The sequence below is a fragment of the Drosophila montana genome, unplaced genomic scaffold, assembly GCF_035044405.1.
Source record: "Drosophila montana isolate Dmon_TW-CO22-7 unplaced genomic scaffold, ASM3504440v1 contig_3200_1, whole genome shotgun sequence".
In the NCBI taxonomy this organism is placed as follows: Eukaryota; Metazoa; Arthropoda; class Insecta; order Diptera; family Drosophilidae; genus Drosophila; species Drosophila montana.
This window is the reverse complement of record NW_026998080.1, coordinates 3,281,351-3,308,019: the sequence shown is the minus strand read 5'-3', so window position 1 is coordinate 3,308,019 and position 26,669 is coordinate 3,281,351. Positions and strand designations below refer to the sequence as shown.

General features: G+C 45.3%; 1 protein-coding gene across 5 annotated transcripts in view; it reads left to right on the top strand.

Annotated features, from left to right (window-relative positions):
• tou (toutatis) overlaps window positions 1-15,962 on the top strand; it is a 42,959-nt gene extending 26,997 nt beyond the window's left edge. Inside the window, exons 3-18 of one of the 5 annotated variants that reach the window (XM_064687907.1) lie at window positions 48-296; window positions 1,000-1,478; window positions 1,854-2,578; window positions 2,650-2,744; window positions 2,937-3,901; window positions 3,964-4,236; window positions 4,371-4,727; window positions 4,789-4,854; window positions 4,926-4,970; window positions 5,732-5,773; window positions 5,844-9,908; window positions 11,268-11,812; window positions 12,089-12,562; window positions 13,974-14,586; window positions 14,644-14,765; window positions 14,835-15,962. In XM_064687907.1, the coding sequence (XP_064543977.1) occupies window positions 48-296; window positions 1,000-1,478; window positions 1,854-2,578; window positions 2,650-2,744; window positions 2,937-3,901; window positions 3,964-4,236; window positions 4,371-4,727; window positions 4,789-4,854; window positions 4,926-4,970; window positions 5,732-5,773; window positions 5,844-9,908; window positions 11,268-11,812; window positions 12,089-12,562; window positions 13,974-14,586; window positions 14,644-14,765; window positions 14,835-14,991 (9,272 nt within the window). In that variant the 3' untranslated portion in view covers window positions 14,992-15,962. Of the gene's footprint in view, window positions 1-47; window positions 297-999; window positions 1,479-1,853; window positions 2,579-2,649; window positions 3,902-3,963; window positions 4,237-4,370; window positions 4,728-4,788; window positions 4,855-4,925; window positions 4,971-5,731; window positions 5,774-5,843; window positions 9,909-11,267; window positions 11,813-12,088; window positions 12,563-13,973; window positions 14,587-14,643; window positions 14,766-14,834 lie in introns of all 5 variants that reach the window. The other 4 variants (XM_064687908.1, XM_064687905.1, XM_064687909.1 and 1 more) reach the window with 4 other exon arrangements.
• Window positions 15,963-26,669: the final 10,707 nt, after the last annotated feature.

Here is a 26,669-nt window from a genome sequence, read left to right as displayed (position 1 = left end):
ATTTTTCGTAAATTCTTCTCTTTGCCTGTTCTGCTTCTTGCCTGCAGCGTATTGGGGCCGTGATCCCACTGGAGCTGCAGCCGCAGCTGCTTCAAATCCGCTCTTTAACTCGCAGTTCAATGCTGCCGCAGCCGCCGGCTTGGGCCTATTACCAAATGCTGCGGGCGCAGCTGCCAATGACCGTTACTCATCAATGGCCGCTGCAGCAGCGGCAGCTGCAGGCGCCCATCATCACCAGAACACAATGGCCGTCGCGGCCTCCCAGGCCGCCAGCCTGGCAGGTCTGCATCCAGCAAGTGAGTAAAATGTCGGCATCGACACTCGTCCACATTAATTAGCATGCGAACAACGAACATCAACGGTACACGAAACGCGAGAGCCAACTGAGTCGACAAGGCCAACAAAAGATACTTGAAAAGGGAATAAGTAGCGACTGCGACGCATGCAGCACAGCAGCTGTGTTGGCGCTGCCCGCTAAAACGTTGCGAAATAAGGCAAAAAGTGCGTGCGACACGTTTAAGAGAAAGCGAGAGCGAAAGAGAGGCGTGTATTCAGTCAGCCGGAACTGAGCTCTGCCACACAGACGACTCAAGTTCGAGTCCTGGTCAAGAGAAAAAAAAAGGAAAAATGAACACAAGTCTTGCAGTTTGGGAATTATGGTTGCAAATTGATACAAATTTAGTAAGAAAGGGGAGAGGAGGAGGGAGAGGGATAAGTAATGACATTAGGTTTTTAGATATTCTCTTCATATTATCTCTGTTTCTATGTGGAGTTCAACAGCAAGTGTCTCGTCCATCTGCGCGATTCACTTGAAGAAAACGCTCCTAAAGCAACAATTTCGCTTGCTGGTTTAAAGCTTTACGCTTTGTCGGCTGCTCTTGGCCAACACAGCGATAAATAGTCAAGCATATCATTTTTTTTAAATTATTATTTGATTCGCTGATTCGTCTGATCTGATTAAGAAATGTTTGTTAAACTAATGCTAATTGTACTTTGCAGGCTGGTGGTCCATGGCTCAGTTGGCCGCACAGGATTACTTTAGCCGTCTGCAGGCCTCCGGGCTGTCGCCGTTTCCGCATCCCGATCTGGCAGCTGCCTTTGGGCCCGCTGCCATGGCAATGGGTGGCGGCGGCACGGGCTCCGGTGCGGGAGCAGCTGGCGGCGCGGGCATGGTTGGAGTAGGTGGCGGAGGTGGCTCCGCGGGCGGCGGCAGCGGCTCCAGCAGCAAATCGAACAAGTCGCGCAAGGAGAAACGCGCCGCCCAACAGCAGCAGCAGCAACAACAACAGCAACAGCAGCAGCAGAATCTGGCCAACAGCCTAAACGCAGCGGCGGCAGCAGCAGCCGCAGCAGCAGCCAACAATCCCGCCGCGGCCTTGGCCAGCATGCACGGCTTCGGACTGCCGGGCACCAGCATGCCGCCTTCGGGCAGCAGCGCCTCCATCTCAACAAGCAGCGCGGGCCATGGCGGCTACAAGGTGAGACCCTGACTAATGTAACCGCCAATAAGCTAGCTGATTAGGTTGTTTATTTCTTGTGAACTCTTATCGTTGGGCCGTCTGCCTTGTAATCTATTTCAAGCAAAACAAGAAGCGTTCTGATATTCTTTTAATTCGCAATAAGCTCATTTAGCAACTTTTTCTCTACCACTTTGATGAGAATTGAATATTAAGTTGATTCGATTACAAAGAGATTATAATTATTCTTCTTCGGTATTTAGACCTAACTGAAAAATGAAATTGGCTAAAAGAGCTCTACTATTAAATCTCACAGGAACATTAACTTTAATTAGATCCATAGATAGTATCTGTATTATTTTTTAATTTTCACTCTAATCTTCAATTTCTTTGCAGAGCACTGCCAGCGCGTATGGCAAGCCTTCGACAATGACCAGCAGCGGCAGCAGCAACAGTATTGCGAGCAATCCTGGATCTGCCTACGATCCGGTCACCCTGCACAAGGAGTTGCTGGCTATGCAGGCCGTTGCAGCGGCCGCCTCCGGCTCCGGCGTGGGCGGCATGTCCGGTCTCGGCAGTGGCGGCGGCTCCAACAGTTCCTCTGGCAAGAAATCTAGCGGAGGTGGTGGCTCATCGCTGCATGCCCACGGTCTGTCTAACCTGGCCATGAGCCTGGGCGCAGGCGGCAGCAGTGGGGGTGGCAGTGGAGGTGGCATCATGTCCAGCAGCAAGGCGTCCACCAATGTCAGCTCCAGTTCGAGCGGTGGCTCCTCGCTGGGTGGCATGCATCCGAGCATGTCCATGTCGCCGCATGCTAGCATCTCTGGCAGTGGCATGGGCAGCTCTGGCAAGGATCGGGATCGCGACAAGAACAACCCCTCGCTCAATGCTCTCAACTCGCTCTCACAATTCGGCACACTCGGCATGACGCCCCAGCAGAGCGTGCAGGCGGCCATGAATGCGTTTGCGGCGAGCAGCAATGCCGCGGCCAGCGCCACGGTCACCTCCTCGGCACATCTGTCACAGCAGCAGCAACAGCAGGTGGCCAGCACAACGATGGCCGGCAGCGGGAGCAAAGGCAGCGCCAAGGACTACATGAGCAATGCGGCCATGATGAGCAGGTGAGCGGGAGCACAAGATTTCGAGTAGAATCAAGTGAATTACTAATAATTTCTTTGCATCTGCTTTGCAGCGGCAGCGAGCATCCGTCGCTGCTGGGTGTGAGACTGCCGCCGGACACGGAGATTATCAAGTACACGTCCTCCATCGTGGGCCCCAAGATACCTGGTAGTACTTCACGCGGTCGCAAGAAGACCATATCCGAAACAGAACAACAGCAACAACAGTCCACACAGAAACAACAACAACACCAAGCAGAACAACAGCAACAACAACAACACCTTACACAACAACAACAGCAGCAGCAGAAGGACTTAGAAAGCACAACAAATGCAATTACCTCTCTGCTTGCAATTCCAGGGCTCAGTCCGGCGAAGCGCGCCAGACTCGAAATGGAGTACGCGGCTATGGCGGCCGCAGCACAGCAGCAGCAGCATCTGCACGGTATGCTGGGCGCCGCCGGGATGCCCATGGGTCTGGGCATGAGTCCCATGGACCAGCTAAGTGCCGTCTCCAAGGCGGCTGTTTCCGCATCGTCGTCGTCGACGGTGACCAGCACAGCTGGCTCCACAGCCGGGCACAGCCAGAGCCACAGTCACAGCCAAAATGCGTCCAACGATCGGGTGGAGGTCATCAAGCTGCCGCCGACAATCACCTCGAACGGTGCGTACAATCTGTCCAACAAGGGTTGCGGCAAGGAGCTGCACGATCTGACCACCGACCCGTCGCTGGCCTCTGGTGTTAATCTCAGCCTCAAGTCGAGTGCTTTGCCCGCCAGCGGCGCCATTGGCTCCGCCTCCAATCCCATCACCATAGACGACTTTGATGCTCCACTTAATTTGTCCATGAAACCCTCGGACAAGAATAGTTCAAACAGCATGAACGCCACAGCAGGAGCAGGAGCATCGTCTGCTGCCTCTTCAGCGGCTTCCTCGGCGCTGGGTAATCTGGCCAGCGATTATCAGGCGCAGGGCAGCGGCGGCAACGGTTCCAACAGCTTGCAGAGTCTGAGCTCTATAACCGCTGCCTTGGGCGGCACCGGCGGCATGCCGGGCGGCTCCATTTCCGGCAGCGGTAGTGGAGCAGGCGGTGCATCGCCTTCGCCGGCACAGGGCAGCATGCCAGCTGCCTCGGGCACGTCTAGCTCTGGCTCTGGCTCTGGTTCTGGCTCCTCGACATATAAGGAGGGACGACCGCGCAATTTGGGCCGTGGCGTGTCCAAGCCCAAGAAGAACACGGTGGCCTCGCTGCTGGCGCAGTCACGCGCCGTCGGACTGAAGCCCATGTTGGCCACGCAGCAGCTGCTCCAACAGGGCGCGGACATTGTAAGGCTAAAAGTAAAGGTTGCTCTTGGTTAACTATGGGTAATTGGTTTTATCTCGTGCAGGAAAAGATACGCTTGGCGCTGAGCGAGGCGAACGCACACATGGAAACGTCAACGGACTCGGAGAGCGTCGCCGCCGAGAGCGGCCTGTCGGAGTCGGAGAGCGAGGATGCCAACATACTGAATGTGGCGGAGCTGCGTGTGCCACTGGAGCTCGGCTGGAAGCGGGATACAGTCATACGCGGCTTAACCAAGCAGGGCCAGATCCGAGGCGAAGTCACCTACTACGCCCCGGGCAGCACCCTGCCCCTGAAGACCATTGGCCAAGTGTTTGCTGTGAGTTTGTAGGGCGCATTTGTAATTTGTAATACGTTTGAGACACTCGACACATTACCTGAAGGAAAACATTTTATTAACCGCGAAAATGTCAAGAGTAAAACATATTCCTTTTCGGTTTCGTCCCTGTCCAGCTCTTGGAGCAGCAGCCATCGAGTCTGACGCGCGAGAACTTTAGTTTCTCGGCGCGTGCCATTGTCGGCTCGTTCCTGCAGCCCGCGCCACCGCCCTATGCCAACGATGGCGAGTACATCCGGATGACGGACGAGGATGTGGCCAAGCGGCTGGAGGATCTAAAAGTATTTACGCGCCAGACGCTCAACGTGGAGCAGCGCATTGAGATCGCCAAGCAGCAGCAGGCGATGCGCGACGCCAAGAAACAGCAGAAGGAGGAGCTGGCCCGCAACAAGGAGAAGGCGCGCCAGGAGAAGAATGCCAAGCTGGAGCAGCAGCGCAAGGAGAAGGAACTCAAGAACCAGCAGGCCATCGAGGTAAGTCCAGCACGAAGATGACCCGCACCTTCAATTACTAAAGCCTAATCTGTTTTTGCAGGAGCGCAAGAAGCGTCAGGAGGAACTGGATCGCCTCAAGCAGGAGGAGTTGCTCAAAAAGCAGCAGGTCAGTTTCCAATCTATTTAAGAGTTCGTTTGAGCTCCTTTTCAAATTGGCATTTTCTTTGCAATATTTAGGAGAAAGAGAAGCGACGTCAGGAAGCAATTCTAGCTAAAGAACAGGTACAGCATCAATTTCGCCTCACGTTTGCCACTCTCTGCTGCGTATCTTGTGCTCCTCTCTTCACATACTTTATTGTTTGTTCTAAACATTTGATAATGTTTCTTATTTTCGCTTTTCTTTCCAAACTGAACATTTAAATCGAAACTTTCTAGTTAAGATTTGGCAAACCTAATTTATGAGTTTATTCTTTAGTTCAACCTTTAATTCCACTATCTAAATTTTTTTTGATTGTTAAAATCGGCTCGATCGAATAACTTCTCTTATGGGAATAATTGGTGTAAAATACTAAAATATTTGATATTCTTTTTTAAAAGACTTCTTCAAAGAAAACTTCTCTCACAAGCTTTAATACGTTTTCATAAAGATTTCACTAAAACAATCAAGCTTTGGTTTGCAGCAAGACAGAACTGTATTTGTATTTTTATTATTTACAATTATTTATCTGAATAATTCTTTTTTAAAATTATTTATAATACAGACTTTGAATGTGTAGCTAAAATTTCCTATCTGATTATATTGATCTGATGCATTTGTTTTCATATTCTAACATAAGTTTTCTATTCGATTAGTTTCCATTCAATCTTAAATGCGTACAAATTTTCTCTCTTATAGATTATCCATTTGTTTTGACTCTGTTCAATTTATATTTACTTGATGCCTTAGTTTTCATATTCTAACTTTAGCGCTGCGATTAGTTTCCATTCAATCACACTTGCTATCCTATTGATCATACGTTTGCTTTGTCTCTTCTCTTACACAGGAACTTCAGAAGCAAAAGGAGCTACTGCTGGCTGCCGAAATGGTAAGGGAATCGGTTGCTTTTCATTTTTCGAGCATATCTGTATCCTTTTCTTTTCCTTATTTTTTTGTAGGAGCGCGAACGTCGCCGCCAGCACATGAACTTGATCAGGATGCTCGAGTTGCGGCGCAAATTCGAAGAACGCGAAAAGAAGAAGCACCAGCTGGTGCTGGATCGCTTGATTCTGCGCGAGCGTCGCATGGCCGAGCGCAAGCGGGACGCGGAGATATTGCAGCTAATACGCAAGCCCAACGAGGACTCAGAGCAGCCGCAGGAGCTGAATGTGCCGGAACTGGAGCGCATCGCTGGCAATCGATTGCCCGGACAGGCGATGGCCGATTTGCTGATGGTGTTCGAGTTCCTGCACAACTTTGGCGAGACGCTGGGCTTTGACATGGAGTCGTTGCCGTCGCTGCAGAACCTTCACGATGCGCTCATCAGCGACAGCAATGCGGACGCCGAGGAGGAGCTGCTGTCGGTGATGACGCACCTGCTGGTCTGTGCCATCGAGGATCCGGGTGTGCCCAACCCTGGCCGGCACACCACGCTGCTGGGCCAGTCGCTGCGCAACGCGGACATTACCAACTCGAACGTGTCCGAGATCCTGCGCATCTACCTGTACGCCACCGCCACTGGCGAGATTCGCCAGATGCACGGCATCACTGTGGACAGGGAGCGCGAGCGACGCGTGCCCGACCACCACCAACTGGACGCGGATACGGCCACGCACTCGGCCAAGAATCATGAGTACTACAAGCTGCTGCACGAGAACGACACTTGGAAGCTCTCGCACGCACTCAAGGATCGCCCGTTCGTGGCGCTCAATCCGACGCGCAAGGCACAGATGCTGGCGCACCTGTGCAACGACCTGCTGATGAACAAGGCGGTGCTGCGACAGATCGACGGCAGCCTCGAGACCTGCGCCCAGATGCGCAAGGAGAAGTACATGACCGACATGAAGGTGCGCAAGTACAAGGCATTGCACCAGCGCAAGGCTCGCATCGAGGCCTACGAGAAGGCGCAGGCGGAGCGTGAAGCGGCAATGCAAGCGCTCCTCGCCCAACAGAAGCTCGACGCCGAGCGCGAACGCGAACGTCTCGCCAAGCAGGCAGAGGCCGAAGCCGAGGCAGAAGCCAACAAACAGGCAACCACCGAGTCGCCGGCTGAGGGAACTGCTGCGGCAGAGCCAATTGCTGGCGCCGAGTGCAACAGCGAGGATAAAACTGAGGAGGAGAAAGCCAGGCAGGAGCAGCAGCAGCAGCAGCAGCAGACTCCAGACACGGAGCAACCACAGCCCATGGAACTGGATGGCGATGCTCCAGTACTGATTGCCAGTAGCGGCGATTCAGTAGCGCCGCTCGCCGCCGCCCCCATGTCCGAGGTGAGTCCCTCGAAGCAGCTGGCCAAGCTGGAGGAGTATCAGCAAAACGGCGGAACAGCAGCAGGAGCAACAGCTGTGGCTGATGTCGGGATGACGGCGCTGCTTCAGGCGAAGAAGAGCGGCGCACGCAACTCAATCAATGAGGATGGGCACTCGCAGAGCCACGACGTGAGCATCATTGAGGATGACCTGTCCGATTTGGACTCGGAGATAACCAACGTCGAGGAGGACGAGGACAATCGCCTGAGTGCCGACGAGCTGCAAAAGAAGCTGGACAAGATTGTGCGCGCCTCGCTCAATTGCAAGGAGGCGCTGGAGAAGAGCACCAATCAGCTGCGGGCCGCTTGCTTCGGCCAGGATCGTTTCTGGCGACGCTACTGGAAGCTGCCAAAGGCTGGCGGCATTTTCATCGAAGCTCTCGAGTCGGCCCAGAACGACATTTGCGGCTACCACGAGGCACTGGAGGCCATGGACGAGCAGCTGCAACAGCAGACGCAGCAGGAGACGCCAAGCGAACCACAGAATGTGGCCGTAGATGGCGCCGAACAGCAAGAACCGCCCGCACAGCTGCCAGACGCAAATGTCCCTGCAGCAACAGCAGCTGCAGCAGCAGCAGAGCAAATGGAGGTCGATGAACCGACGGAACTGGACAGTGTCAAAGCGCAACAGGCGAATCACCAGACAGAGAACGAGAACGAGGAAGAGGACGACGACGATGATGTGACGGAGATAAACAAAGTGGAGCCGGAGATTGTGGACCTTGGCGACGATGATGATGAGGTGTTGCCCACCATTGTGAAGTCCGCGGAGCCTGTCGTGGCGGCCAGGCCAGAGATTAAGGTCAAGTCGGAGATGGAGCTAATGGGACCGCCGCCCACGGTCATCTCCACGAAAACCGACTTTGAGGCCGAGATCAAGATACCCACCATTCCGGGTCTAATCCCAACTCTCAGCAACAGCAACAACAACAACAACAATAATAATAACAACAACAATAATAACAACAACGGCGGCGGCAGCAGCAACGGCAACTGTGATAAGGTGGAGGCAATGAGTCAGGAGGATCTGAAGAAGGAGGACGACTGCATCATTGTGTCGACAACGCAGATTGGCGAGGACGCCGCGCCCAAATGGTTCTCGATTGTTAAGCGCGAGGTGCCGCTGGTCAGCGAGCTGCCGGCGGAGGAGGGCGGCGTCGTGGCCACGGAACTGCAGCTCAGCTATGCCAGCTATCAGCACTGCAGTGCACAGCTGCAGCTGCAGGGCCATCCCTGGGATCTGATCAACAACATGCAGTACTACAGCATACCCATGGAGGAGTGCAAGGTGGATCCCACGAAGTTCAGTCAGGAGTGCATCTTTACGTTGTCGGGACTGGACGAGAAGCAGATGCAGGCCAAGCTGGATGAGTACGAACAGGCCAAGTTAACGGTGTCAAAAAACGGTCTGGCGTCTCCTCATCGTGGCCAGCCAACCGATGAGGAGCAGCAGCAGCAGCAGCTACTAAAGCTTTCCAAGTCCAAATCCGAGCCGGAAGCGTTTTTTCGTTTGCGCGCTGATGCCGCACCGGACACGGGCGGCGGGAGCGGCGAATCTCTGGACTTGAAGCCCAAGATTGAGCTGCGTCTGGACGAGGCACTGTCCCAGGCGTATTACCACAACATAGCGAACATGTCTCTAAGCAGCGTGCAGACCTATATACCGATAGACATTCCGTTGCCGCTGTCGATGACGCCGGACGAGCACCGGCTGCTGGAGCAGGTGAAGCTGGCCGGCTTCCCGGATAAGGTGCACGGCGTCTATGTGCCGCGCAGGCAGCGCTACGGCTGGTGGCAGCTGGACGACGAGCAAAAGCTGCGCCAGCTGCTGAAGACGTTGAATCCGTCGGGACTGCGCGAGCGCGAGCTACAAGAGAATCTGACGCGCTTCCTCGGACTCGAACAGCCGCTGGGCGTCAACTATCAACTGAAGCTGAACGAGGCCCAGGCCGAGCTGGTCGAGTACATGATGCCGGACCGACCCGGCGACTGGAACCCCAAGGTGGCCAGGCGAGTAGAGTTGGCACTTTTGGAGCAGCTCGAATCGCTGGAAGATAAAGTTGCCAGCGCCTCGATGCAGCTAAAGAACTGGCAACTGCCCACGCGCAGCGACAATGATATCAATCTGGGCGAACAGGAGGAGATGGGCGAGGCGGACTTTGTGAGCATCATACCCATGATAAGGGAGCGCATCATCGATCTGGAGGCCAATATCGAGCGACGCTATCTGAAGCCGCCGCTGGGCTCCCAGACCGGCGATGCCCACCTGGCCGTCATTGCCCAGAACCAGCAGACCTCCACGCAGACGCAGAACTCCGCCTCGGCAGCCGCGTATCTCCTGCAGATGCAGCAGCAGCAGCAACAGCTGATGGCCCAGCAGCAGACCCAACAGCCCGGCAACAACCTCAACGCCTCTGTCTTTAACGAGCGCGCCATGGCCCTGGCCGCGGCTGCTGCGGCAGCTGCTCCCAGCACCAGCGTCGCGTCCACATCCTGCGAGACGATGGTGCCGGCAGCAGGAACCCTGGAGCCCTGCTCCGGCGCCGCATCGCCGGCCAGCAATTGCGACAGCGACAAGGACGAGAAGGTGGAGAATATACCCAAGGGCCTGGTGCAATGGCGAGATGCCGTCGCCAGATCCCATACCACCGCCCAGCTGGCCATGGCCCTTTATGTGCTGGAGTCCTGCGTGGCATGGGACAAGAGCATCATGAAGGCGGTAAGTTTCAATTCTATGTCTTTTGCTTTTGCTTATCTCTTAGCTTGGCACCCCACAACTATCCCCAGCCATCAGCCCACAAACCCATCAACCCAACAACCCAACACTACAAACCATTCCCCCTCCCCCACTGACATTGCTCCTTGAAGCCCTAATCCTTCATTCTGCAGTCAGACGCCTTTCATTCCCCATTTAGTTTTTGGCATTCATACATCTTTATACTCACATTATAATCCCATAACCGACACACACACACACACTCTCACACACATATGCACTAACCAATTTTCATCAGTTTTCTTTTACATCGTACCTTGTTTCCTTCGACCCCAAAAAGAAAAGCAGAGGAATAGATTTGTTTAGAGACATACGAATAGAAAGTAGAGAGTAGAGACAAATGAATATTGTATGCTCTTCAGGCAGATTTTAAAGACTTCGTAACATTTTGAAGACTTACTTTGAAGACTTTTCAAACTAGATTTGCAGTCAATGGGAGAAAACGGAAAATGAGTTAGACCTTATATATCTCTTTGAGTAATACTTTTAAGCGGCTCAAGCAAAAAATAAGAACGTTTTTCTTCAAGTTTTTCTATTTAATTTTTACATTTATGAAATCCACAATCAGTTTGTTTCTGACTGGGGTTTTAATTAACAGTATGGGTTAGATGATCGTTTAATAAAAGAAAATATTATTTGTATAGCTGTTTAGGCTACTTATAATAAAAAATTCTAGATAACTACAAGACATTTATAGGATTCGCTCTCCAATTTGTTGTCTTGCCACAATTAGTAGTTATTTTTTTGTAGTCCTATATCATTCCCAACTATTCGAAGCTTGTAGAAGTTCCAAGTTCCCAAGTAGTGCGTTTTCTTTTGGATCATCTAGCATTTGAAATTTTGTTTCTGTTGCATGTAAACTTATGTAGAATTCTCTTTCCTTTGCATCTGTCGTCCTTAATTGAACAAAATTATTGACTGCCTTGAAATTAATTCGAATTTTTTATTGTTTGTTCTGTTTCTTTCTTAACACTTTCGCTGAATGTTTGACTTGTTTGTTGTTTGTGGTGTTCAATGGTGTTCTCTTGTTCAAAATCAATAAACGAATTTAACGCTTTCATACACACACACACACTCTCACACACATACACACACATAAACATACACCCATACACATACACACACATACATACATAAACACGCCATTTGTTTCACAATCGAATGCTTTTGTTGCCATACCCGCTACCGTTATCCGTTTACCCGTTTGCCCGCTGCAACGAACGCAACATTTCCTTCAAACCGACTCGGACGCAACCCCAACTCGAACGCAACTTTGAATCTGAATCTGACTGCGTACAAAAGTATGCAACGCCCGCAAAGAACAACAAGTCCAACAAGAAGAAAGGCAGCGCCAAAAAGCAGGCTACACCAAAGAAGAAGCAGCAGCAACAACAAGAGCAGAGCGCCTCAAAGCAAAAGCAGTCCAAGAAGGAGAAGAAGCAGTCCAGTAAAGCAACTCCGAAGAAATCAAAGCCAAAGGAAAATGCGAAAGAGACGCCAACTGCAGTAAAAACTCCTTCGATGACCATAAAAATAAATTTGAAAGCGTTGGCACAGAACGGATGTGACCAGAACTCGAACTCAAACTCGAACTCGAACTCGTACTCTGACTCGAATTCGGACTCGGACACTGACTGCAATTCGTATTCGAACGGCAAACGCAAACGACAAGGACGACGTTCAGGCACTACTACAAACTCTTGCAAATATTCAAACTCCTTACAGAATTGCCAGTTCTGCACCTCGGGCGAGAACGAGGACAAGCTGCTGCTCTGCGATGGCTGCGACAAGGGCTACCACACCTACTGCTTCAAGCCCAAAATGGACAACATACCCGATGGCGACTGGTGAGTAGAAAGCCAACCAAACCCAACCCAACCAAAGCAAACCAAACCGAATCAAACCAAACCAAATTCTTCATCCGACTCAGCCCTTTGGTCATCAATCTGTTCATCCCTCGCACATTTGTCGCATCGTTTTGAATTGTTTACTTTTGTTTTGTACGCCCGCGTCCAAGTCCAAGTTCACCCACGCCACGCACTGTGCCGCGTCCCGCCCCCTAATCTAATCCCCCTGAGCTCTGTCCTGTTTGCACGCGACTAATGAGATCCTTCTGCTTGCAGGTACTGCTATGAGTGCGTCAATAAGGCGACCAACGAGCGCAAATGCATCGTCTGCGGCGGCCATCGGCCCTCGCCCGTCGGCAAGATGATCTACTGTGATCTGTGCCCGCGCGCCTACCACGCCGACTGCTACATTCCGCCGCTGCTGAAGGTGCCGCGCGGCAAGTGGTATTGCCACGGCTGCATCACCCGCGCGCCGCCGCCCAAGAAGAGGAGCGCCGCCAGCAGCGGCAGCAGCAGCAGCAAATCGCGACGGGATCGCGATGCCAGCACCGCGGCAAAGCGACGCGGCAGCGACAAACATCAGATGTTGGCCTCGGCCGGCAGCATGGAGCAGCTGTGTCCCATCGATCCACACCAGCAGCAGCAGCAACAACTGCAGCAGCAACAGCAACAAATGCTGCTGCATGGCTCACAGCAGTCGCTCAACTCGTCGCATGACGAGTCCATGACATCCCTTCCAGCGCCGCTTAGGTGAGCGACCCTTTCAAATACATATTCCACTTCCGATCCCACGCATTCAATTATGTAGAATAACAATCAAATACATAATACTTTTATCGTGTACATACATACATTTTCAAATAATACATATCTCAAATACATTCACAAGAATAACCTCTCGCACTTTTGATTCACATCATGGGCAAGCACCTAACAAACAATTCATTCAAATATTATTCTTTCCGCTCCAATATCAGAGTTTTGCACCGAGTTTTTCATCATATGTAGTATAAGATTGTATTTAAATTATTTTAGCAATAGTCTGCGGCGAATTTTAATACCCAAAGCCGAACAAACTAAAAAAAACAGATAGTTGACTCAATATATTAAATGTACTGTCTGCCGTAGAGGCCGCATTGACCTCTTTATTTAAAATGTACAGAACAAAAATAGATCTATTTTGTTATGCATAATCAAATCAATGGTTTCATTGAAAATTGATAAAAATCTGACGATAAATTTCTCGAAATGAAAGCAAAGTTTGTGGATGTGGAAAAACAGCTGCACGAACCGAAATCAAAAGTGGGATAGGGATCGCTAAAAACATTTACTTTTTTTTGATCACTGTTGTTCATGTTGGCAAATGGTAATACATATACCAGGGTGTTCTCTGAAAGTTTTACGGAAAGTGTGCAACACTTCTAAATTGAATTTGAGCAAAGAACTTTGGAAATGAGTGTGAGGTCGATTGCATGGTAAACTAAAAAGTTTCAAAGATTTGTTGTTATATCTGCGAGTGGATTTTCCCAAAAACTCAGTTTTAGCGTGCGCTTTACATAAGGTAACCACAGCAAAAACTCCAGCTTCGCCAAACAATCAGTCAATCAGTCAGTCAGTCAGGACATTTATTTTTTCCTGAGATGCCTACAAAATTTGAATATATAGAGCATACTCTCTAGAGAAATATGTGAAAAATTATGATATGAGAACTATGTGTGAATATTATATCGCAGAAAAGAACATAATAAGCTGAAGTAAACAGGAAAGAAACATACTGTACTTTAGCAAGAAAAAAGTCAGCGATAAGAGATTGGATGTAGAAGCATCCAAACATCTAAACTACCAACAAGTAATTACCCAATAAGAACACATCATATAATCTGTTATGCTTCATGTTTATTAAACAAACACCACAGTAAAAAACTTATCTACTTTGTCAATATTATAAAATACAATTCCGTAGAATACTGATGCTTATGCAAATAAACTATCGTTATATAAAATAGGTATAGATATAAATCTTATAATTTGTAGAGTTAGGAAACCCTCATTTGAATCCATAATGGTCCCTTTTACATAATTCCAATTAACATTAATGATTAGAGGAAGCCGATGAATGTTTCGCCCAATCTAAAAACAAATTTTCGTTCACATTTTGCAGTCCGGCGCATTCGATTGCCTCGGCCACGTACGATGAGCAGCATCACAATAACTCGATTGATGCCAGCCGTTTCCAGGCGCATCTCGGCAACAACAATGGAGGCGTGCAGCTGGAGGAGAGCGGCTCCTTTGCGGCTGGCTATGCAGCGCCGAGCAACTTTGGCGTGGTCTCTCTGCCCCAGGCGATGCAGTTTGCGGCCATGTCGCCGCGTGAGGTGACGCCCACACGCACCCCGACGCCCACGCCGACGACCACGCCCGTGACGGCACCAACACCACCACCGCCAGCGCTGCCAGCGCCGCTGCAGCCACCGACGCCGAACGTAACGGCACCTATTTTGATGCAGGCATCGCCAACGGCACTGCTGAACGTTGCCTGCCAGTCGCCGCCGCAGCAGCAGCTGATGGCCATGCCGTCGCCGCGGACATGCACTCCGACGCCGCCGGGTGCTGGTGGCGGTGGGGCTGGCACGCAAATGTCGCCGCCGCCCATTAACATACACGCCATACAGGAGGCCAAGGAGAAGCTGAAGCAGGAGAAGAAGGAGAAGCATGCCACCAAGAAGCTGATCAAGGAGCTGGCCGTCTGCAAGACGCTACTGGGTGAAATGGAGGTAAGGAAACTTATATAAAAGCAATTGCAAAGAGCTAATTAACGTATCCTTCGACAGCTTCATGAGGATTCGTGGCCATTTCTGTTGCCTGTGAACACCAAACAGTTTCCCACATATCGCAAAATCATTAAAACGCCCATGGATCTGTCCACAATCAAGAAGAAACTGCAGGATTTGAGGTGTGTAAATCATTTGTGCACAATCTGGGTTTGATTTTAACAGAAGTTTATCTTGTTTTTGATGGGCAGCTACAAGTGCCGCGAGGACTTTTGCGTGGATGTGCGGCAAATCTTTGACAACTGCGAGATGTTCAACGAGGATGACTCGCCTGTGGGTAAAGCGGGGCATGGCATGCGCAAGTTCTTCGAGTCACGTTGGACGGAGCTCACCGACAAGCACTCCTGATATCCTCCCCTGCCGCAGCTAAATCCAGCAACAGCAACAGGAACAGCAGCACCAGAAGCAGCAGCAGCAGCAGCAGCAACAACTGTTGCAGCTGTAGCAACTGGAAGTACAACAACGACGATGCCGCCACAGACAAGCGCAACAGCAGCACAATTTTGGTAGAGATCAGGAGAATATAGAATTTGTATATATATATGAAGATGAACAGCAAAAGGCAGGCGGGCTGAAAGGCAGAATTATTAGAAGGCTAAGGCATAAGAAGGTAGCTGTAGTTTGTATTATTACGCATTATATTAAAACATATATACACATATATATACAGAGTATGCAAACAGACGCCTGAGTTATCAACGTCCCAGTTTTGAGAGACTCGCGAGGAGGAGGAGGAGGTCTTCAACTTGTGAATATCTATAGCCACGAACAAACCCAATGAAATGTGTATTTTTTGCCAAGAGAGATAACTGTTTTTAGTTAAATTGCAAGCAGCAGCAACATTTAACTAACTATTTAGACTACAACTAAAATGGTAACGAAACTAGAAGCCAGAAGCTGACAAACCGAACAGTAACGTGTGTCTATGCAACATTTGAACAGTATTTGCGCACAAAGCTGCTTTGCTTTGTTATATTATTTGATTTAATTTAGATATTTGGATAGTAGTCGACTTAACTATAACTGTAACCGTAACTGTAATTCTAACTATACCTACTTATAAATCTATGCTTTATGAATTACATTGTACTTGATTTGTTAGAAATCACGAAGCGCTCATTTAAGTTTTAATTTGTATCTGTACTTATACTTAGTAACCGTTTGCATCTGTACCGCAAGCATTCATTGTATTTATATATATGGACTAAATCCAAATCCAAAACCTAAATCTAAAACTAATCTTACCTAAAATATACTCAAAAGGTAGACGGCAACGTTTTGTAAATTAATTCAAAATTAAATTAAATTTATATAAATTATATACCGAGTGTACATTTCAACAACAACAACAACATTTAGTGGGCATTTCTTAAGAGCCAAATAAAAAACAAAAGAAGTTAAATGCCTTGGCAGGACACATAATCGCATAGAGATACAGTATTAAAGGAAGCACACAGAGCAACACTCACACACAACACACACACATTTCTAACTAAATATTTATGAATAAAGAAAAGAAAAACAATCGAAAATTTAAGGCAATTTTACAGCTTAGCTTAGACACGATTAAAATGAATGTGGCATATTAGAAATCAGCCACTGCAAATTGCACAATTTTAGCTGTAAATACAACAAATTAACAAATAAATAAATAAATATTATAATAAAAAACAAATACATAACCGAACACAAATCCAAATTAAACTCACAATATACATACAATACATATATGCTGAGTGTTGTTAATAACATGATACACACGAAATGCGAGAATATTTATATTATGACAATTTTTGAATAAATTATTAATCATTTGCAGTGCCGCACAATAATTGAATGAAAACAAACGTTGACAGAAAAACATAGAAACAATTGAAACAGAAATCATGTTCAAGCTAAGCCAAATCCAAATACAACACAAACTTTGACTTTGAGATGAAGATTTGTTTAATCGCTTGTATTTAGACTGAGTAGAAGCTTGAACCATCCAACAAGAAGCAGATGCAACCATAACCAGATATAGACAGAAAACCTCAACAATTGAACTACCTACAACAAAAACATCCAAATTGGTTAAAACGCAAATTGTAAGACATAATAAATAGATTGTATAAAGTACTACAAATATTACCAGTACCCAATACCTACTGAGAGTATGGAAACATAACACTTTACATATATTGCATGTTAAGCCATAAACTGATATTTATAAATGTGTGTAGCCGCATGAAATAGTTGAAGGGTATTACTTTGCCTATGTAAATAGAAAGCTTCAGACTTTTCACCCCACCCAACACACACAGACACGCTCACACTCTACCCAATGTACATACTAAAGGACAAACCGCATGACAGCATTTTGAAGCTTTCATAACGCACACGCACAAATGACAATGATGGTAATTGGGTTTTTGGCATTCGTCGATCAGTTCAGATCAGATATTATATATTAAATTGGATCTATAGCATATCGCGCTTAGAAGGACTTCATCCTTCAGGTTTAGTCGGACTTTTAGCGCTTTCGTCTCGTTTCGATGCCCAAGAAATCAATTTGAAAAGTCAACTTGAAGCTGTCGACAGTAAAAACAATAACTAATCGCATGTGTGTTGTTTTTGGTGATACATTACAGAAAAACATTTATTTTTAAAGCGTATTTAACTAATAATAATAATAAATAATATCGTACATATACAACCTATTTAATGACGGAATATTAAACATATGATTGTGGTCAAAATAAAACCAAAAACAAAAATCAAACAGCAAATCTTACGATAAACAAAATTCCCTAAACTGAAAGTAAAATCATAAGAGGTACTTTCGACATTTGTGCACTCATGGAAACAAATACAAGTAAATAATATCAAAAATGTACTTCAAGTCTTTTAATTAACAAATTCGATAAAACATTTTGGATTTTAATATGAATTTGTTGGATAATTCAATTGGGATCCTTAATTCGTACGAATACAAAAGGGATAACATTAGAAAATTAGTCGTTATTTACTCGACATATTCCAAAATAATTATCAAAAAAGTTTCGATTTTCGAACCGACCCCGAATTTGAGAAAAAACGTGATGTAACCCCTTGCCATTTCGTTGATTTTGGTCAAAATTTAGATTTTCATTTTTTTGATGCCAATCGATAGTACTGATCCTTACGAGTCCAAAATGGTATAGAATTCCCAAATCGTACATTATTTGGCCGAGATATTCCAAAAAATCATCAATAAAGGTTGACTTTACAAACGAATCGGTTTTTGGTCAACCATTTTTTTTAACCCATCGATTTTTAAAATGTTTGAATGCCAATTGATAGTAGGGATCCCTACGAATTCAAAAAGGCATAACATTTCAAAATCTGACAAAATTTACCCTAGATATTCAATAAAAATCATCAACAAAGGTTTGATTTTCGAACCGACCCCCGAAATTGAGAGAAAACGTGATGTAACCCCTTGCCATTTTGTTGATTTGGGTCAAAATTTGGATTTTCATTTTTTTGATGCCGATCGAAAGTACTGATCCTTACGAGTCCAAAATGGTATAAAATTCCCAAATCGGACATTATTTGGCCGAGATATTCCAAAAAAATTATCAAAAAAGGTTGACTTTAAAAACGAATCGTTTTTTGGTCAACCACTTTTTTTAACCCATCGATTTTAAATTTCTTTGAATGCCAATTGAGCATAAAAAGGTATAACATTTCAAAATCAGAGAATATTTACCAGAGATTCTAAAAAAATCATTAAAAAAGTTTTGCTTCTCGAACCGACCCCAATTTGAAAAAAAACGTGGGTATTATAGATTTAATTGTTTGCCAATCGATGGATCAGGGATCCGTACGAGTCGAAAATGGAACTAGTTTCCTTGAAGAAAAAAAGGGAAATACTAAAATAGATATGGTATAAAGTACGGATGAGAATTTTAGAAGCTAATTAATGTGCAGACCTGTGTTGTACACATAGAGTAGAAACCTACTAAAATGAACCGAAACTGCTCATTTTAAATTCCTCTCATATGCATTTTAATGTCAAAGAGACTGCTTTCTCACCATTGTTACTGGCCATGCATTTGGTTCATTCTGTTTTGTTTGCTATCCTAAAGAGCCACAATTCGATAACTCACACACTCTGCATGTGATCCTGTGAGTGGCCTTTCTGTAAATGAGCCAATTGAGGGCCTACAAGGGTTGTAGACCGCAAGCCCCTGATTAAGGTCCAGCGGATGATCCAGTTGCAATGCCCTGCCCCGACTCATGCAAGTGAGGTCCGGCATTGCTTGGAACATCCACACACGCCATTTACAGTTGTTGGGAGAATGCAATTGGATGGAGTCGATCATCTGTATATGTCCGATCTCTGTCAGAGCACAAAGGTGAGCCATAATGAAATTGAATGAGCGGCAATTACAAATTTGAGTCTTCTTGGTTTTGAAAGCGCATCAAAAACTTACCGCAACTGTCGGTCGGCCCTGTTCACTGGCCATGTCGCTCTGCACTGCGATGTCGATGCGCATCTCTGGCAACTGGTCAATTGGTCAGCTAGGGCTGTCCAATCAGTCAGTTGAATCGGATGCAACCGACGTGTGTGGCATGTGGCAAACTGCACCGCAAACTGTTTGCAAAAAGTGGCAGCTGCAACTGTAAATCAAAATGTTTCGACAATTTGCCACAAAATCAATCAACTTGGCTTAAATTTGTATTTCGGCCAGCCCCATAAATCTACTTTGGAGCCGACTTTTCGGGAACGCTGACAGATTAGCAGCGATTCGCATGCCGGTTTTATGTAGGTGCGATTTTTACTGTGAAATTGGCCGCACATAAAACGTTAGTGTGGGACCCGGGATCCGGGACTCGGGACGATGCGAATTGGAGCTGTGTGGGAACAGCGGCCCCTTTAGGTGTTAATACTGTGCCCTTTTTATGACCCATACACACCAGCACATAATCCGGAACAATCAGCGTTAAAAAGCCGACAACCTGCGCACGCAAACGACTCATTAAACCAGAGACAGATTTCAGTATATAAGATTCTAAGTATGGCTGCTACCTATATATGTATATAGATATATTTATATATATGTCGGAACTGAGAAATCACTTTCTTTGCAATTAGGCATACTGGCAGCACAGCAAGTCCCGAGTGTCGTTATAGTCACAAAATAATTATATTTTTAGGAGCGAGCACGTCTGTTCTCTATGACTTCCACTTTTAGAATGAATAATTTTCATCGTCCTCGAGGATACTACTCATGCTCTTGTCATTCTATATTCTTCTCTGACTTTTAGTACTGTTAGTGAACATGCAACACTATAGCAAAGTGAACGTTATACAACACACTCGGGCCATGCTCGGCAGAGACTATCTTTTTTGTCTCACACCATGCTTTCAGTAGCAACCCTAATACAAGTAGGACAGTTATGTTAAATAGCAGTACCTTCTGTCAAATTCTCTGATTCTTACTAACACTTAATCGTTAGCATTCAAAATAATACTCACAATAATTTATTGGATACACGACACGGCCTTCCTGACATTTCACACGTCCTCGTGTGTACATTTCGCTTAGATCATGCCATAGTCAAAATTGTTGGGTAAAATTTATTAGTCATTACTTTACTTTAAAAATAGCTTTACAAACAGCAGTATCATCGGTCATTGTAGGTTTTATTTTTATTTTTTTTTTTTTTTTTTTTTTTTTGTTGTTGTTCTGTCATCACACGTCTATAGGCTCTTGCTGCCCAGCAACGATAACATGGAGCGGATCCATACAGGTCTTTCAACCTCTGACCCCCGCCATAATATCACCCGCTTCAGCACGCCATGATCGAGCACTTGTGCACGGCGTGAGTATTATGGTGCGGTCTTAGCCATCGTGTATGAGCCCAACCGCACTCTCTCTTAGTGCCACAGTGTCTTGAGCAATGTCCTCAACATTGTCACACTCATCATCTCTGAAATCTATCAACTCCTCCGACACATTGTTGCTTGGAAAAGCTCGCAAATACTCATGCGCATACTTAAACGTGCGCTTACTCGTCAATGACTTTAATAAATATCTGTCTCCATCAAGTATTTCGATTATCTCAAAAGGTCCCTTAAACTTGGGATCTAACTTCGTTTGATTTCGTTCTTCCCTTTTGAGTAGGACATGATCACCAAGCTTATATTTTACAATTTTTGCTTTATTTTTATCAAACCTAGCCTTATCATATTTAGCGTTATTCACTATGTTGTCTTTCGCTTGTGCTCTTATTAAATCTTTATCAATTGTTTTTTCATCTGACATTGTTATCATTCCTAACGGCCTTGCCTCTTTACCGATTAGCAATTCTAATGGACTATATTTCGTTACACGATTTGTCGTGCAATTTATTGCCAGCTGTATGTCCTTTAAAGCGTCTTGCCAGGATCGCTGACTACTCTCAACCGCTGTGAGCATGCTCTTCAAGGTGCTCATGACACGCTCTACTTGGCCGTTTGCTCGACTGGCGCCCGTCGCAATCAGGTGTAAACCTATCTTCTGCGAAGAACAAAATTCCCTAAACCTTGTGCTAGCAAAACATCTACCCTGATCAGCTATGATGCGTGCCGGCACTCCGAATAGTGCAACAGTTTCTTTGACTGCCTTAATGCAGTTTTCCGTATTAAGGTTCAGCGTATGTTGAAGGTGAACAAATTTTGTGAACGCATCAACTTGAACTATGATGTACTCTTTTAAGTCGTTTTTGCCACTTAATTTTCCGGTTATATCAATATGCACAGTGTGCCAGGGTATGTCATCTTTAGGAATCGGGTGCATTTCTATTTGTGGTTTACCAGATGGTGGTTTTGACACTCTACAGGTAATGCAATTTTCTACAAACTTTTTCACATACTTAGACATCTTCTCGAACCAGTAGTTGGCATACATTTTGTCTAGAGTTTTCTTCCACCCTAAATGCATTATGGCTTCGTGAACATTGTTAATGACTGACCATCTAAAGGCTCTAGGTATTACAGGCAAACATTTTGTGCTGCCATTTCTTTGAATCCTTCGATATAATACTCCTGCTCTCAATTCGTACGACGCTGAGATAGCTTCTCCCATCTCATCGTTTCGCAATTTTAAGGTTATGGAAGCAATGTCAGAATCTCGTTTCTGTTCGGCTAGAAGCCAATCGTCGGTTATCTCAGCTAGGTTTATGCGCATTTCAACCGTTTTCGCTGAGGATTTATAATCAGTCGGCAACGGATTGCGCGAGAAAAAATCAGCATGTAACATGCGTTCTCCCTTCCTGTATTCAATGCTGAAATCAAATGATTGCAGATATGCCCACCATCGATGTACCCTTGGGGTAAGGTCAATTTTTTTGATACTTGCTTTCAGGGAGTTGCAATCTGTATGCACAATAAATTTTTGACCATGTAAATAATGGCGGAAGTGTCTTACTGCGTTGTAAACTGCGAGGGTCTCAAGCTCGTATGAATGATATTTTGCTTCAGCCATTGTCGTACATTTGCTGTAATATTCAATGACTCTGGGTCTATTTTCTATCTTGTGCATTAAAATAGCACCATATCCAATAGAACTTGCGTCTGTATGTAATTCAATTGGCTTTAGTGGATCGAAAATTGTCAAAACGGAGTCATTAGTCAAAATTGATACTATTTTTTGACGAATTTCCTCATATTCCGGCTTCCAGACAAATTTATTATTTTTGGAGGTGAGATTATATAAAGCTTTCATCTGCTCAGAAAATTTTGGTACGAATTGCCTAAAATACGAGGCTAGGCCTATGAATTGTCGCACCTGTGTTACTGACTGCGGTGACGGCAATTCGGCCAACGCTTGTATCTTGCGTGTATTTGGTCGAATTTGACTCGCTTCAACTAAGTATCCTAATTATTCTATGCTCGTTTTCAAGAATATATGCTCATTCTTTCAATATTAAAGGAGAATCCAGCTCTAGACAAGTTTTCTAAGTTTTCCAATCCAAAAGGCCTGGCCAAAAATTCATATTGTCCTTCTGGCGTGACAAAAGCAGTACGCTCGATAGAGTCTGGGTGTATTGGGACTTGGTAAAAACCACTTGCCATGTCTAAACTGGAGAAATATTTGCCTTCACTCAGTCTATTAATTTGATCAGAAATCAAAGGCAGCGGATATTTGTCAGCGACCGTATTAGCATTCAGTTCCCGATAATCGACACATAGTCGATCGGTTCCATTTTTCTTTCTTACCATCAGCATTGGGCTTGCAAATGGAGAGCAACTAGGACGTATAACGTTTGCGTCTAACAATTCTTTTACTTTATTTCGCACGACTTCTTTTTCTTCTATGCTTAACCTATACGGACGCCTTTGTACAGTTTTATTTGGGTCAAGCAGGCGGATTTCAAGTTCACCCGTGGTCACTCGCGTTTGAGGAATACCCTCAATAAATTTATCAGCATAGTTTTGCAATAATTCTAGCAGACGATTCTTATCAGTGTTGCTTAATGCTCTATCATTATTCAGATGCTCTACGTAACTTATATCTGGCACTTTTATTAGTACATCAACAGTTTTGGTTTTGTACATTTCAAATTTGTCGGCCTCGATGGAGACTCCAAAGCCTAATCCGAGTATATCACGGCCTATCAATACATCGTATTTCAAAAACTTATCCATTATTACATGAAATAATATTTCTAAGGAGTACTGATCAATTTTGACAGTAGCCAAGATTTGCATGGTGCTATACACAGGATTTTCTCCAATACCCCTCAAAACTATCAAATTATTAATTCTTTTTCCGGAAAATTTCTCGGCACAACTCTCTCTGATGAGCGTACATTCAGCTCCAGAGTCAAAACAAAATGGAACGAGCTCACCAGATTGACGCAGGATTCCTCTTGGCTCGGACACACAACAGATGTTTATACGCTTCTCATGTGATCCAACACCGCTCGTAGAAACTCCTTTCGTACATGAAGACGCAATGTGGCCAGCATCGCCACATTTGAAGCAGGTAACGGCAGATCGAACTTTAGGTAATACTGAGTTTTTTGACAGGTTGCCTTCTTCATACTTCCTCTTGCGACATTCGACCATTTTGTGTCCGAGGTTTCCACAATGATGACATTTAATGCCATATGTTTTCGATCTCTTGCGATCTGGTTCCATTGGGATATTTGGCTGTAGACCTCCATTTGACCTTCCATAAGCATAGGCCTTCAGATGCTGTTGCATCTCGTCTTGACTTTTAATATTAGTCGTATATAACATACGTTGCAGACTTTTGTCGATTTTCGATGTATGTGCCAAAACAACTGAGACTGCAATTTCCTCCATGTTCGCTGTCTTCCATTTGGATAAAAGTGACGTCACAAGACGGCTCGCATATAAAAAAATAAAAATAAAACCTACAATGACCGATGATACTGCTGTTTGTAAAGCTATTTTTAAAGTAAAGTAATGACTAATAAATTTTACCCAACAATTTTGACTATGGCATGATCTAAGCGAAATGTACACACGAGGACGTGTGAAATGTCAGGAAGGCCGTGTCGTGTATCCAATAAATTATTGTGAGTATTATTTTGAATGCTAACGATTAAGTGTTAGTAAGAATCAGAGAATTTGACAGAAGGTACTGCTATTTAACATAACTGTCCTACTTGTATTAGGGTTGCTACTGAAAGCATGGTGTGAGACAAAAAAGATAGTCTCTGCCGAGCATGGCCCGAGTGTGTTGTATAACGTTCACTTTGCTATAGTGTTGCATGTTCACTAACAGTACTAAAAGTCAGAGAAGAATATAGAATGACAAGAGCATGAGTAGTATCCTCGAGGACGATGAAAATTATTCATTCTAAAAGTGGAAGTCATAGAGAACAGACGTGCTCGCTCCTAAAAATATAATTATTTTGTGACTATAACGACACTCGGGACTTGCTGTGCTGCCAGTATGCCTAATTGCAAAGAAAGTGATTTCTCAGTTCCGACATCAGAAGTGGGATCAGGCGATGCCCCTCCACGAGGCAATTCTGACGATTCGTGGCGTCAGCTTTTGGAATCTCAAAATCGAAATATTCTTGAGATTATTAAAGCAATGCAGATGTCAAATTCAGCGTCCTCAACAAAGAAGAGCATCTCGTTGCCAAAGTTCAACCCGGACATTGCAGGCGCAGATGCAAATGCCTGGTGCAAAACTGTGGACATAATACTTGACGATAATCCTATTGAGGGCAGTACACTGGTGATGACCCTCAGCGGCTCCCTAGAAGGAAGCGCCTCGCCCTGGCTTTCTCAAATATGCTATACTGGAATGAACTGGCAAGATTTTAAGGAATTGTTTTTGCAACGTTTCGTGGGAATGGAAACATCGGCGGCAACTTTAATGAACATTTTTAATGGCCGACCGAATGATGGCGAATGCCTCTCCGTATATGCGAGCACGTCTGTTCTCTATGACTTCCACTTTTAGAATGAATAATTTTCATCGTCCTCGAGGATACTACTCATGCTCTTGTCATTCTATATTCTTCTCTGACTTTTAGTACTGTTAGTGAACATGCAACACTATAGCAAAGTGAACGTTATACAACACACTCGGGCCATGCTCGGCAGAGACTATCTTTTTTGTCTCACACCATGCTTTCAGTAGCAACCCTAATACAAGTAGGACAGTTATGTTAAATAGCAGTACCTTCTGTCAAATTCTCTGATTCTTACTAACACTTAATCGTTAGCATTCAAAATAATACTCACAATAATTTATTGGATACACGACATATAAATATATAAACAATATATATATATGCAGGTATGGGAGTATATATGTGCGTATGTTTGTGTGAATGAGGGGCCATACGAGATGGAGATCGGAGATCGGAGCTCTTGCCAATGCCATTGACAGTTTCAAAACTTGAAACTCGAAACGCTTTAAAAACCACTGATTTATGTAATTATTCGGAGCGACAAGAATTTCGTGCAAGTCTGCATTGTTGTTGTTGTTTTTGTTGTAGCCGTTCTCTGAGAGGAACACTCGACACTGAAGAAATGCTCAACCGAAAAATACCGTCTGAGCATTGGATGGGGACAAAACCAAACCCGAGCTGTTATATGGGTTCGTACTTAACTTAATATTTGCAAAGGACTAAAATAAAATCTTCAAATATCACAAATGTGCACATAAGGCAAAGCTTGAAACTGAGATTAAACCTGACATGTTTTGAGAATGCTGATTGCCATACACAAATGTGGTTTTTTGTCTAATATCACCTTATTTTAATAGGTGGTTGATAGATATATTATTAATCTTATTCGCATATTTCACACACGGTGACCTTTCCTTCTTTTTCATTCTAAAAATAGAGTATATTCACTGAAGAAATAATTTAAATTAATTTGTATAATAAAATTATCTGCTGATGAGACCTATTAAAGGATTAAAACTATTTTCTGCTTGTGTTTATAAACTTTAATCAAATAAATTGCAAAAATTAGCATTTTTTACCGCATTTCTCTTGGCTCTTTCTTAGTTAGCCCAACATACCCATTTTAATGAAGGAGCACTGGGTATAAGAGCGACGACGACAACTGTAAGAGCCACGACAAGATGAGGCGGCTGCTGCAGCAGCAGCATTATCAAAACATCATGGAAGATGACCAAATTAACTGGGCTCGAGACAACAACAACTACAACAGCAACAGCAACAACAACAAGAACATCTGAGGCAGAGCCCAAGCCCACGATGGCGACGACTCCGGCGACTTGGACGATTCGATTTGGACTCGCACGCTACCTGCGACGGCGGCAATAAAATTGCCTCCATCGAAATTAAGAACGAAAAATGTATTGATAGTCTTTTGTGGAACTGCAGTCCGCACTGCCAGCGAAGTGGGAGATGGATGGAGGATCGGGATCGGGAGCGGGAGTGGGAGACTGCAGCAACTAATTTAGTGCTGTGCAACGAAACGAGTTTCATGGAGTTGTCGCTTACATGGAGATGGGCAGGAACATGGGTCAGGGGCAGGGGCAGGGGCAGGGGCTGGG